We start from the raw sequence: 15,089 nt of genomic DNA, 5'->3' as shown, positions 1-15,089 counted from the left end.
GGAGCAGAGGGTAAAATGGTAGTTGCCAAGGGGGGAGTGGAGGAAATGGGAGAATGTTCGTGAAAGAGTACAAAAATTTCACACAGGTAGGATGAGTAAGTTCTGGAGATATAAGGTAAAGCAGGGTGACTAAAGTTAACAATACTGTATTATGTACTTGAAATTTCTAAGAGGGTGGATCTTAATTGTTCTCAGCCAAAAAAAAAAAGATAACTAAGTGAGGGTATGAGGGTATGTTAATTAGCTTGTTGTGGTATGTATTTCCACAATGTACACATATATGTAGACATCACATTTTATACCTTAAATATATACAATTTTTATTTGTCAATTTTATCTCAATAAGACTGGAAAAAAAGAAAATAAAAGTAGGGTCTTTACAGAACTAATTGACTTAAAATGAGGTCATTAGGGTGGGCCCAATAGAACTATGTCCTTATAAAAAGAAGAAATTTGGACTCATGGTATTGTACACAGGAAGAAGGCAGAGATCCAGGTGATACATAAGCCAAGGAATGCAAGCCATCAGAAGCCAACCCCACCAATACTTTAATTTCAGACATCTAGTTGCAATGATTGAGACAATAAATTCCGGTTTCTTAGGCCACCCAGTTTGTGGTAATTTGTAGCAGCCCCAGCAAACTAATACAACAGGGTAAAAAGCTCTTGTAGTACATGATCACAAGAACTGAAAAGTATTTTTTTTTTCAACAGCCTTATTGAGATACTATTCACACACCATATTATTCACCCATTTAAAGTGTATAATTCAATGGTTTATGGTTAATTTTAAGTACTAAAATACATATACCATAAAGTTTTGCCATTTTAACCATTTTAAGAGTAGAATTCATTTTAAGTGTAGAATTCAGCTATTAATTACATTCAGAATGTTGTGCAACTATGACCACTATGTATTTCCAAAACTTTTTCATTATCCCAAAGAGAAATTCTCTAACCATTCAAGAATAACTCCCCATTACCCACTCTACCTGGTCCCTGGTAACCTTGATTCTACTTTTTATCTCAATAAATCTGCCTATTCTAGATGCTTCAGGCAAGTAGAATTGTACAATATTTGTTCTTTTTTGTCTGGCATCTTTCACTTAGCATAAAGTTTTCAAGATTCATCCATGTTGGGCCATGTATCAGAGAGTCACCCCCTTTGATGGCTGAATGATATTCCATTGCATGTAAAAACTGTATTTTGCTTCTTCATCTGTTGATGGACACTTGAGCTATTTCTACCTTTTGATAATTGTAATAATGCTTCAAAAAACACTGGTGTACAAGTATCTGTTTAAGTCCTTGCTTACAATTCTTCAGGGTACATACCTAGGAGTTGAATTGCTGGGTCATGTGGTAACTCTATGTTTACCTTTTTGAAGAACCACCAAACTGTTTTCACATTCTTGCAAACACTTGTTTTGTTCCTTTCAAACCCTCCCCTCCCACCCCATTTTAGCTATCCTAGTAGGTATGGAGTGGTATCTTAACTTCATTTCCCTAATGACTAATGATGTTGAACATCTTTTTGTGGGCTTATGGACTATTAAAATATCCTCTTTGGAGAAATGTCTATTCAAGTTATTTCCCCATTTTTTGATTGGGTAGTTTGTCCTTTTGTTGTTCAACTGAAGGACTTGTTTATATATTCTGGTTATCAAACTCTTACCAGATACTTGATTTGCAAATAATTTCTTCCATTTCCTTAAAAATGTCCTTTGATGCAATGCACACAAGTTTTTATTTTGATGAAGTCCAATTTATAAAAAAATTTTTTTTGCTTCTGCTTTCAGTGTCATAGTTAAGAATCCATGCCATGGTCATGAATACTTACCCAAGGTTTTCTTCTAAGAGTTCTATAGTTATAGCTCTTATATTTAGGTTGATCCATTTTGAATAAATTGTTTTATATGGTATGAAGTAGGGGTCCAAATTTGTTTGCAGGTAGAAATACAGTTGTCCCAGCACATAAATTGAAGGGACTGTTCTCTCCTCACTGAACAGATTTAGGACGACATAAAAAATCACTTGGCCACAGATGCAAGAGTTCACTTCTTGACTCTGAATTCTATTCCAGTGGCTTGTGTTTCTATTCTTATGCCAGTACCACACTCCTTCTGTTTCTGTAACTTTGCAGCAACTTTTGAAACTGGGAAGTTTGAGTCCTCCAATTCTGTTTTTCTTTTTCACAACAGTTTGGCTGCTTGGGGCCACTTGCAATTCCATATGAATTTCAGGATTATATTTTCCATTTCTGCAAAAAGGGCTGTTGGAATTTTACTAGGAATTGTGATGAACTTGTACATGACTTTGGGTAACACAGACATTTAAACAATATTAAGTCATCCTAAGGCAAGAAACAACAAATGCTGGAGAGGTTGTGGAGAAAGGGGAACACTCTTACACTGTTGGTGGGAATGCAAGTTGGTACAGCCACTTTGGAAAACAGTGTGGAGGTTCCTCAAAAAATTAAAAACAGAGCTACCCTATGACTCAGCAATTGCACTACTGGATATTTACCCCAATGACACAGATGTAGTGAAAAGAAGGGCCATATGCACCCCAATGTTTATAGCAGCAATGTCCACAATAGCCAAACTGTGGAAAGAGCCGACATGCCCTTCAACAGACGAATGGATAAAAAAGATGTTACTCAGCCATCAGAAACAGTGAATACCCAAACCTTTGCATCAACATGGATGGGACTGGAGGAGATTATGCTAAGTGAAATAAATCAAGCAGAGAAAGTCAATTATCATATGGTTTCACTTACTTGTGGAACATAGGAATAGCATGGAGGACCTTGGGAAGGAAGGGAAAAATGAAGGGGGGGAAATCGGAGGGGGACATGAACCATGAGAGACTATGGACTCCGAGAAAAAAACTGAGGGTTTTAGAGGGGAGGGGGGCAAGGAAATGCGTTAGCCTGGTGATGGGTATTAAGGAGGGCACGTATTGCATGGAGCACTGGGTGTTATACGCAAACAAAGTATCATGGAACACTACATCAAAAACTAATGATGTATGGTGATTAACATAAGAATAAAAAAATTTTTTAAAAAAGAAAAAAAATTAAGTTATCCTAACCATACATGTGGAATGTCTTTCCATTTATTTATGCCTCCTTTAATATCTTTCAGCAGTGTTCTCTAATTTTCAGTACACAAGTCTTTAACCTTCTTGGTTAAATTTATTCCATGGTACTCTATTCTTTTAGCTACTATTGTAACTGGAATTGCTTTCACAATTTCCTCTGTGGATTGTTCATTGCTGGCATATAGGAACACAACTACTTACTGCGTGTTGGTCTTGCAACCCTGGGGTCGTTTGTTTTCTAATTATTGAGTTTTAAAAGTTATTGGATAAATCTGTAGTTTTTCGCAGTCTGTGCCTCATCTTTTCATTTTCTTCTTAGTGTCTTTTGCAGAGCAGAAATGCTTAATTTCAGTGAAGTCTAACGTATCAATTCTTTATTTCATGAATTGTGCCTTTGGTGCTGTATGTAAGAAGTCACTGTCCTAGGTGATCTAGTTCTTCTATGTTATCCCCTAGGAGTGTTATAGTTTCATGTTTTACATTTAGGCCTCTGATCCATTTGGAGTTAATTTTTGTAAAGGGTGTAATTACAGTTCTATTCATTCATTCATTCATTCATTCATTCATTCATTCAGTAATGTGGCTGTCTAGTTGTTCAGCACCATTTGTTGAAAAGACAATCTTTACTCCATTATACTGCCTTTGTTCCTTTGTTAAAAATGACTTATCTGGGGCGCCTGGGTGGCTCAGTTGGTTAAGCGACTGCCTTCGGCTCAGGTCATGATCCTGGAGTCCCTGGATCGAGTCCCGCATCGGGCTCCCTGCTCGGCGGGGAGTCTGCTTCTCCCTCTGACCCTCCCCCCTCTCATGTGCTTGCTCTCTCTCATTCTCTCTCTCTCAAATAAATAAATAAATAAATCTTTGAAAAAAAAGGACTTATCTGTATATTCATTTGCCAGTACCACATGGTCTTGATTACTGCAGGTTTATGGTAAATCTTGAAGTCAGGTAGTGTCAGTCTTCCAATTGTGTTCTTTTCCTTCACTACGGTATTGGCTATTCTAGGTCTTTTGTCTCTCCATATAAACGTTAGGTTTAGTTTGATGACATCCACAAAAAGGCTTGCTAGGATTTTGACTGGGAATGCATTAAATCTATAGATTAAGATGGAAAGAACTGAATCTTGATGATATTGAATCTTCTTATCCATGAACATGGAATATCTCCATTTATTTAGTTCTTCTTTGATTTCTTTTATCAGAGTTTTATAGTTTTCCCCATATAGCTCTTGTGCATATTTTATTATATTTATACCTAAGTATTTCATTTTTATGGGTACTAATATTAATAGTATTGAGTTTTAAATGTCAAATTCCACTTGTTCATGACCGTTATACAGGAAAGTGACTGGCTGTGTATTAACCTTGTATCCTGCAATCTTCCTATAATGGCTTATTAGTTCCAGTTGTTTTGTCAACTTTTTTTGATTCTCTATATAGATGATCATGTCATCCCTGAACAGACAGTTTTACATCTTCTTTCAGAATCTGTATACCTCTTATTTTGTCTTGTCTTACTACATTAGCTAGGACATCCAATACAATGTTGAAAGGTAGTGGTGAAAGGTACATCTTCACCATGCTCTTGATCCTAGTGGGAAAGTGTCAAGTTTCTCACAAGTATAATGTTAGCTCATTTTCTGTTAGATATTCTTTACCAGGTTTAGAATTTATTGACAGTTTTTATCTTGAATAGATGTTGGATGCTGTCAGATGGTTTTTTTGCATGTATTGAGATGATCATGTGATTTTTATTTTTTAGTCCATTGATGTGATACATTTTATTCACTGATTTTTTTTTTAAAATTCTGAGTCAGTCTTGCATACATGGGATAAAAATCCCACTAGGGCATGGTGTGTAATTCTTATTACATATTGTTGGATTCAATTTATTAATATTTTGTTGAAGATTTTTTCATCTGTGTCTATAAGGCATGTTGGTCTGTGGCTCTTTTTTCATGTAATGTCTTTGTCTAGTTTTAGTAGTGTAATGCTGGTGTCATAGAATGACTTAGTAAATATTCCCTCTGCCTCTGTCTTCTCAAAGAGATTGTAGAAAATTAGTATGACTTCTTCCTCATGTTTTGTAGAATTCACCAGTGAACATATCTGGTCCTGGTGCTTTTCTGGAAGGTTATTAATTATTGATCCAATTTCTTTAATAGACAGAATCCTCTTCAGATTATTTATTTCTTCTGTGTCAGCTTTGGCAGCTTGTGTCTTTCAAGGAACTGCTCCAGGGCGCCTGGGTGGCTCAGTTGGTTAAGCGACTGCCTTCGGCTCAGGTCATGATCCTGGAGTCCTGGGATGGAGTCCTGGGATCGAGTCCCGCATCGGGCTCCCTGCTCTGCGGGGGGTCTGCTTCTCCCTCTGACCCTCCCCCCTCTCATGTGCTCTCTCTCTCTCATTCTCTCTCTCAAATAAATAAATAAAATCTTTAAAAAAAAAAAAAGGAACTGCTCCATTTCATCTAGGTTATCAAATTTGTGTGCACAAAGTTATTCACATTATTCCTTTATTAACCTTTTGATGTACATAGGATATGTAGGGATGTCCCCTTTTTGATTTCTAATATTAGTAGTGTCTTCTCTCTTTTTTATTTTTGGTTTTATCTGTATTTTATTTTATAATAAGAGTTTTAAAAATATAGCAGAAAGCACAGCATGCAAAACAGAACCACTATATTCTTTGCAAAAAGATTTATTACAGAAAACTTTAACGAGAAACTATAGTGTCAAGAGAAATGCAAGTGTATGAAATAATATAAACTATTATCGACAGGTAATCCCCTTCTTTTCAAGTATCCAGGGAAGTTATTAAATTTATATAAAGTACTCACCCCTATGCTTATAAATTTGAAAATCTGTTTGAAAGACATTTTTACTGGAAAAATGAAAGTGAACCAAATTATCTCAAAATGAATGAAAAATAAAGCATTAATAAAGCTACAGTATAACAAAGAATGTGTTATAGAAGAATTCTTTCAGATTTCAAAAAGTTTATTTCCATGAGTACAAAGAAAAGGGAAAGCCTCCCTTTATATAAAGTTAACATAACCCTGAAACAAAACCCAACCAAAAGAGCATACAAATAATAAAATCATAGACTCATCTCAGTATAAATTTAACAACAAAACTTGTTAATAAAATGTTAACAATCCTAACCCATTGCTGTATTGGAATTCGATTATTGTATGAGCAACTGATTCCCAAAGGTTAGAACAGTTTAATGCTGGGAGGCTTGTTGATATAATTACTATCAAAAATAGATGAAAGGGATCTCTTTTTTTCTTAATTAGCCTGAGAAAAGACTTAACCAATTTTACTATCTTTTCAAAGAATAAGCTTTGATTTCATTGATTTTTTTCCTGTTTCCAATTTAATCAGTTTTGGCTCTAATTTTTATTATTTGTTTTCTTCTGTTTACTTCAGATTTAATTTGCTCTTCTCTTTCTAGTATCTAAAGTGAAAGATGATTAATTTTAGATCTTTTTCTTTCTTATATATGCATTCAATGTTATACACTGCTTTCACTATATCCCACAAATTTTAGTAAGTTAAACTTGTTTTCATTTCTATTTAGTTCAAAATATTTAAAATTTTCTCAAGACATTTTCTTTAACTCATGTGTTATTTAGAAGTTATTTAGAAATATTTTGGAATTTTTTCCAGCTATATTTCTGGTGTTGACATCTAGTTTAATTCCACTTTGGTCTGAGAGCAGCCGTTGAATGACTCCTAATCTCTTAAATTTCTTAAGGATTTGTTAAGGTTTGTTTTATAGACCAGAATGTGTGGTCTATTTTGGTGGATGTTCCATGTGAGCTTGAGAAGAATGCATATTCTGCTGTTATATGAAGCAGTCTGTAGATTTGCCTTATATCCATGTGACTGATGATGCTGTTGAGCTCACCTATGTCCTTACCGATTTTACGCCTCCTGTCTTCATTTCTGAAATAGGGGTGCTGAAGTTTCCACCTATAATAGTAGATTCATCTGTTTTTCCTTGCAGAGCTATCAGTTTTTGCACTCACACATTTACATGTCTACGCGTTAAGTTTTGCTACTTCTTCTTGAATAACTGATTCCTTTATCATTATGTGATGCCTTTTTTATTCCTAAAGAACTTTCCTTACTCTGAATTCCACTCTGAAATTAATATAGCTACTCCCACTTTCTTTTCATTGGTGTTAGCATGATATCTTTCTTCATCCATTTACTTTTAATCTATATCTGCCTCTATATTTAAAGTGGGTTTCTTGGGCGCTTGGGTGGCTCAGATGGTTAAGCGTCTGCCTTCAGCTCAGGTCATGATCTCCAGGACCTGGGATAGAGCCCCACATAGGGCTCCCAGCTCAGTGGGAGCCTGCCTCTCCCCTCCCTCTTCCTCTCCCCTCCCTGCTTGTGCTCTCTGTGTCGTTCTCTCTCTCTCTCTCTCAAATGAATAAAGAAAATCTTTAAAAAAACAATAAAGTGGGCTTCTTATAGACAACATACAGTTGGATATTTTTTGATCCAATCTGACACAATCTCTATTTTATAACTGATGTACTTAGACCACTGATATTCTAAGTGACTACTGATATTTTTGGATTAATATCTACCATATTTGCTACTGTCTTCTATTTATTGCCCTTGTTCTTTATTCCTATTTTTGTCTTCTACTCCTTTTCTCTCAACACTTTAAATATTTCACCTCTACTCTCTTCTTGTTTGCATGAGTTTCTAAGAAGTCATGTGCAATCCTTGTCTTATATCCTCTATTTTTTTGCTTTGGCTTTCAGGATTTTTGTTTATTTTTGACTTTCTATAATTTGAAAATGGTATCTCTAGGTGTAGTTCTTTCCACATTTATCCTATTTGGTATTCTCTGACCTTCCTGGATCAGTGGTTTGGTGTCTGATACTAATTTGGGGAAAATTCTCAGTCATTATTGTTTCAAATATTTCTTCTGTCCCTTTCTTTCTTCTCATTCTGGTATTCCCATTAGAACTATGTTATAACTTTTATAGTTGCTCCACAGTATTTGGATATTCTCTCTCTTTTTTTTTTTTCAATCTTTTTCCTTTTTGCCTTTCACTTTTGTCAGTTTCTACTTAGATATCCTCAAGCTCAGAAATTCTTTTCTCAGCTTTTCCTTTTTGGTTCTTTCTTAGAATTTCCACCTCTCTTTACATTGTTCATTTAATTCTTCCATGTTCTCTACTTTCCCATTAAAGCCCTCAGCACATCAACTAATCATAGTTTTAAACTCCCAATCTCATAATTTCAACATCTCTGCCATATCTGAGTCTGGTTCTGATGCTTGCTTTGTCCCTTCCAACTGTGTTTTGTCTTTCAGTATATCTTTTTTTTTTTTAAGATTTTATTTATTTATTTGAGAGAAAGAATGAGATAGAGAGAGAGAGCATGAGAGGGGGAGAATCAGAGGGAGAAGCAGACTCCCCGCTGAGCAGGGAGCCCGATGCGGGACTCGATCCCGGGACTCCTGAGCCGAAGGCAGTCGCTTAACCAACTGAGCCACCCAGGCGCCCCTGTCTTTCAGTATATCTTATAATTTTTTGTTGATAGGCGGCACATGATGTGCTGGGTAAAAGGAACAGCTGTAAATAGGCTTTTAGTAATGTGGCAGTAAGTTGTGGGGGAAGGGAAAGTGTTCTATAGTCCTAGGATTAGATATCACTGTTTTATTGAGCTGGTGCCTCTGGACTATAAAAGTCAGACAACCTTGTCAGCTATTCTCTCCCCCTTAGTTTGGACAGGATGACTACAGCAGGTTGGGATTGGGTGTCTTCCTTCTCTCAAGTCCACTGGGCTCTGATAAAACTTGAGCAAGTTCAGTTCTGGTTGAAGAGTTTCTCTTGAGGGCAGACCTTGTTAAGAGGAACAGGATACTCTGGCTTATTTCCAAATGGTTTCCCCTATTGTTAGCACAAGGCATTTTGCTCTGATACTCATTGTGAGAACCTGGTAGAGGTCCAGGAGGCAAAACTCACAAAAGCACCCCCACTGACTGGGTTCCCTGGAGATTTTATATCTCAGACCCGTCTACACTGAGCCTCTAATGATTTCTCAGTTGTAGTTCAGGTTTCCAAACACTGGCACTGATTCCTACAAAGGTTTCTGCTAAGTTGTGAGTCTCTGTATTTGCCTGTTAGTCTCTCCAAATTTAGGGGCAGCAGCTTATTCTGTGATGTCACTTCTCCTACAGGTATAAGAAGAGTTGTTGGTTTTTCTATTTATTCAGCTTTTTACTTGTTCAAACATAGTGGCTTCCAAGCTTCTTATATGCTGGACTGGAAACTGGTAGTATTCTTTTGAATATTTTTATATAAAGGGTCATGTGATCTGTGAACAGAGATAGTTTTACTTCTTCCTTTCCAGTTTGGATGCCTTTTATTTCTTTTTCTTGTCTAATTCTTCTGGCTAGATACTCCAGTAGAATATTACATAGCAGTGGTAAACATGGGCATCCTTGTCTCATTCCTAATGTTAGGAAGAAAGTTTTTGTTTGTTCAACATTGAGTATGATGTTAACTGTGGACTTTTCATAAATATCTTTTATCATGTTGAACATGTTTCCTTCTATTCCTAGTTTTCTGGGAGTTCTCATTTTGAAAGGATGTTGGATTTTGTGAAATGACTTATGTGCTTCAATTAAGATAATCATCCCCCCTTCCAGGTCCTATTAATGTCATGTATTATATTATTTTTTTACATTGAACCACCCTTATATTCCTGAAATAAACCACTGTCATGGTGCATAATCTTTTAAATATGGTTTTGGACTTGGTTTGCCAGCATTTTGCTGGGGATTTATACATCTATATTCATTACAAATACTGGTCTGTAATTTTCTTTTCTTGTAATGTTCTTAATATGGCTTTGGTATCAGGGTAATGCTGACCTTAAAGGATGAGTTGAGAAGTACTTCCTACTCTTGTCATCTTTGGAGAAGTCTAAGAGGGATTGGTGTTCATTCTTCTTTAAATCTTTGGTTTAATTCACTAGTGGAAGCATCTGGCCCTGGACTTTTCTTTGTCAGAAGTCTTTTTATTACTGATTACAACTTTTTGTTATATGTCTATTAGATTTTCTATTTTTTTTCTTGAGTCATTTTAAGTAATTTGTATGCTTTTAGCTAACGGTTTGTCAATCTTGTTTATCTTTCAAAAGAATCAACTTTTCATTTCATTCTCATTATTTTTCTATTCTCATTTTATTTAACTCTGCTCTAATCTTCCTTTCTTCCTTCCTTCTGCTAGCTTTGAGTTTCCTTTGCTCTTATTTTTCTAGTTCCATAAGATATAAAATTATGTAACTGATTTGAGACCTTTCTTCTTTTTTAAATATAGTTATTTACAGCTATAAATCTCTGAGCACTGCATCCAGTGTGGTGTTTTCATTTGATTCCTCTGTAGGTATTTTTCTAATTCCCCTTGATTTCTTCCTTGATCCACTGATTAAGGGTATCTTGTTTTATTTCCACATATTTTTTAACATTCCAGTTTTCCTTATGTTACTGACTTTTGGCTTCATTCCATTGTGGCTGGAGAAGATATTTTGTATGACTTCAATCTTCTTATATTTTTGAGACTAGTTTTGTAGCCTAACATCTGGCCTATCCTGGAGAATATACCATGTGCCCTTGAGAAGAATGTGTGTTCTGCTGTGTTGAGTGGAAGGTCTAGTTGGTTATAGTGTTGTTCAAGACCTTTTTATCCTTACTGATCTTCTGTCTATATGTTCTATGCATTATTGGAAATGGGATACTGAATTTTCTGTTATTCGTTCCTACAGCCTTTTAGAATGGTCAAAATAGGTTTCAAAACCAATTCAAAATAGGTTTATAAGAAATTAAACCAAGATATTCCAGTTTTAGAAAATATCCTCAAGAAATTATAGTATGATAATAATCACAGCCAACTTGCTGAGCCTTTACTTTCTGCCAGGCCCTGGGCAAAGCATTTTAAATGCATTAACATTGGGTAGTTCTATTATTATCTCAAATTTATAAATGATACAAGCGATTATGCACATTTGATTAGTCAGTAAATACATGTGATTCAAAGCTTTCAGAGCAGCAGTATTTATTACAGAAAAAAAAAAAAGCAGACTAGTGGCTAGAACATGGCACTGAGTTAGAAAATCCATATTTAATAATAATCTATATTTAAACTATACTTTATCACTTATGACTACATAATCCTTAACTCTTTTGGGTCTCAATTTCCTCAAATGCAAATAATCTCTAAGCTTCCTTCTAGTCTGTACTTTATAATTGTTTGTTACCCAAATCACCAAAACCAGTGCTGGAAACAAAACAGTCCCTGACTGAAAATTATTTGAGACAGTAATGTAATGAGTTCCATACACTAATCCTGTTACAGAAGCATAAGTACATAGGAGAAACACCTCTACTTGGGAAAGGTGACCAAGACTGTGCAATCATGATAAAGCAAAAAATTAAAAACAAATAAATCAATCCCTAAAATAAGAAATAAAATCTAGAGTTTATATATATAGTAGAGAAAACTCATTTGCAACCACTAATATTCAATAGGCAGAGAAAAAGTTCTGACCAATTCTACATTCATTCATTGATTTAACACAATTATTAAACAAGTATTAAAATCTGGCCCTGAGCCAGGTTAATACTATATGTACATGTTTTCAATAGGTTTGGTCACAGTTTAGGCAGGGAGACATTTTGTGGATAAATACAATAAAAGCTATGCTAAAGTTATTAACAGAATTCTATAGTAGCACAGACTCCCTGAGATGACATTCAACTTGATTCTTATATTTGCCAGATGAGTAAGACTAGACTGTGCATGGTTATGCAAGTAGAAGGTGTAGGTGAAGGCTGGTGGACAGCACAGAGGAGACGGTTTTGCTAAGGTCAGAGTGAAGAAAAGGCAGGCATCATATTCAGATTTTAATTTAGTGTTGTAGAAATAGGATGTCAATTTAATCCCAATTCTCTCACTTTGACATATACATTATTATCAAAGCTAAGAGTTATTGAGCGCTTTACATATATATGCATATACTCCCTACATAAAACCAGTAAGATAGGGTTTTACAGATAGGAAAATTAAAGTGGAGGTTAAATGTTTTGTCCAGCATTACATGGCTAGTAACTGATGAGGCTAGGAGGTAAAATCAAGCAGTCCAACTCTAAAGCTGACACAGGATTTCCTTTGCTAAGCACTTCTGCTCAGATGTGTTGGCCCATGCCCATTATCATCTCATCCCACCTAACAGAAGTATCTGCAGAGCTATCCTTGAGCCTCTCCTATGTCATTTATAAAATAGAGGGTCTGGTTATCTAACCATGCCCCCCAATCTTGTCCACCTAAATATTTTGAGCTCTTTTCCAATAGATTTCTTCTCCACACTAAACACAACCTTCCCTTTCCTTCCAGAATGTTGAGGAAGTCTACATCAGCTTTCTACTAGTAGGAATGAGAATTAAGAATACTAGGTTTGAAGGATAGCTAGTTTTTACTCCATGTCAAAGAGAGTACATAAATTAACACTCCTGTTAAGCCTAAAGAGAAGAAAATTAATTCAACTTCACAAATGTGAAATCAGACGCTACCTTTAGTCCCTCCAATTCATTTTCCAGTTGCTTAGAATAGTGCTCGCTCTGTTCACGCAGTTTCCTGTCTTTAGATGCTTCAGCAGCCACAGCTTCTGTATGAACTTCCAGCTTTAAAATAAAATTAAAAGAGCAGATGTCATGGTTATAATTGTTTTTCCAATAAAATGCTTTTCCCCATGGGAATTTACCTTATAACAAGAAGATAACTCAAATGTTGAAATTCGTATTTAATAAAATAACCAAACTAAAAAAAAAAAAAAAAAAGGTTTTCAACAATTAAAGAAGGAGATATACATTATTCCACTAATCTGGAAAAGCAGCTTTAATCACTACCCCATGGGCACTAGAAAATCTGCCTGACTACTAACCTCTTTTTTGGCTCTCTCTGTTCTGCGCAGTTCTTGCCTTAAGCTTTCAACTTTTTGCATCACCAGGTCCACCTCTTCTTCCTTATCTCGGACATGGCGAGCAAGTTTCTGTTTTTGGGTGTGCAATTCTGTTAGCCGCTCATTGATCTCCATGAATTCCTGCATGGCCAGTTTCCTCTGACAGTGTGCGTCTTTCAGCTCTTTGGACTGGTTTTTTAATCGCTCACTAGCCTGGACTAGTTCCTACAGTTTTGTAAAAAGAATAAAGTTACCAATTCTGCAACCTAGGGACCAATTTTGGCCATCAAAGTAGCTATCATGAAGTCAAGAAGAGCCAAAATTATTCATCTGAGGACAAAATTAAAAGAAATCAACTACTTCTGAACAGATATGAATAGCAGGGTGCTCTGTTATTATTCTCGATTCCTGATGCTAACATGCTAACTGTGATGAACAGCTGATTTAATCTGCCAGTACCTTAGATTCTACAAATAAATAAAGAGTATAGGAACACCAGATACGATGGTCAAAATAAAGGGTATGTGCTATGGTGAGCGCTGTGAATTGTGTAAGACTGTTGAATCACAGACCTGTACCTCTGAAACAAATAATACATTACATGTTAAAAAAAAAAAGATAGTAGGAAGGGAAAAATGAAGGGGGGGAAATTGGAGAGGGAGACGAACCATGAGAGACTATGGACTCTGAGAAACAAACTGAGGGTTCTAGAGGGGAGGGGGTGGGGGATGGGTCAGCCTGGTGAAGGGTATTACAGAGGGCATGTATTGAATGGAGCACTGGGTGTTATTCACAAACAATGAATCATGGAACACTACATCAAAAACTAATGATGTAATGTATGGGGATTAACATAACAATAAAAAATTTAAAGAAACATATTAAAGAAACATTTTAATTATCTCTTCAAACCATTTAAATAATAAAATGCAATCTGTAGTAGGCAGCAGGGGAGTATGGAATTGTCCATCTCTGTTGTAATATTAATACCAATTAAAAGATTTTGTAATATTAAAAAAAAAAACTAATGATGTAATGTATGGTGATTAACATAACAATAAAAAATAAAGATTTGTGAAATGGAATGGATATTTGTGAGATTTTAAAAAATTATACTGAATCATTACAAGTGACAGTAAAACAAGGAATGCTCTTATGTGGAGACTAAGCCTTAGGCCAGAAGCAAGGAGAGAAAGCTAAATAAACTCCCGGATCAAAGTGAGAAACTTAGAGGGAGTTAAAGCACTCAAGTCTGCCTTCTGGCAAAAGGAAATGCAAATCATTTTTGAGTAAAGAGCCTCAATGAAATGTAGGATTTTTATGAGCACAGTAATATGAGCTCACAACCATAGATTCCCAAACACCCAAAGAACAAACAACCATAAGGAAAGAACAGAAACAATAAAAACAAACTCCAATGGTATTTGGACATTAGAATTATAAAATATTAACATAAAATTCGTATGTATGAAACATGTGAGGAAGTAAAAAGAAATCAATTTAATGGGAAAATGACAAAAGACTATTAAAAACGACCAGGCAGATTTATAAAACAACTGTGTAGAACATTTAGAAATGTAAAAATATAAGTGTTAAAATTAAAGACCTGAATTCATCAATGCAGTAAGCTCCACATTTATGAATCAAGAAAAAAATGTTAAAGCTCAAATCCAGAAACTTTTAAAAAATAAAATTGTGCAGCACCAAATAAAAATAAATGTCCTTAAAAGAAATCAGTGAAAAAAGACAAATCACCTATTTTCCACCCTCAAAAACAAAAACAAAAAAGGATAGACTAAGAAGTAACAATAGAAACAGGGGGAAATGTTTCTAATGAGATAAAAAAGTAATTAAAATTGTACACCCAGAAAAATTCCTTTTCAAGTAGGAGGCTAAATAATTAGATTCATATAAACAAAAACTGACAGAGCTTATCACAATCAGATCTCCACTAAATAGGAACCTCTGAAGATTTACTTCAGGAAAAAGAAAAATA

General features: G+C 35.3%; 1 protein-coding gene across 10 annotated transcripts in view; it reads right to left on the bottom strand.

Annotated features, from left to right (window-relative positions):
• The window catches only part of CDC42BPA (CDC42 binding protein kinase alpha), a 338,932-nt gene that overhangs the window by 109,504 nt on the left and 214,339 nt on the right, over positions 1–15,089 (bottom strand). For 7 of the 10 annotated variants that reach the window (XM_035011000.1, XM_035011010.1, XM_035011002.1 and 4 more), the window contains exons 13-14: positions 13,076–13,318; positions 12,705–12,815 (exon numbers count right to left, since the gene is read on the bottom strand). In XM_035011000.1, the coding sequence (XP_034866891.1) occupies positions 12,705–12,815; positions 13,076–13,318 (354 nt within the window). The remainder of the gene's footprint in view (positions 1–12,704; positions 12,816–13,075; positions 13,319–15,089) is intronic. The other 3 variants (XM_035011004.1, XM_035011008.1, XM_035011009.1) reach the window with 1 other exon arrangement.

This window comes from Mirounga leonina, unplaced genomic scaffold, assembly GCF_011800145.1.
Source record: "Mirounga leonina isolate KUSES-001 unplaced genomic scaffold, KU_Mleo_1.0 Mir_154, whole genome shotgun sequence".
NCBI classification, from domain to species: Eukaryota; Metazoa; Chordata; class Mammalia; order Carnivora; family Phocidae; genus Mirounga; species Mirounga leonina.
The sequence above is the reverse complement of the archived record's forward strand: the minus strand, read 5'-3'. Positions and strand labels throughout refer to the sequence as shown.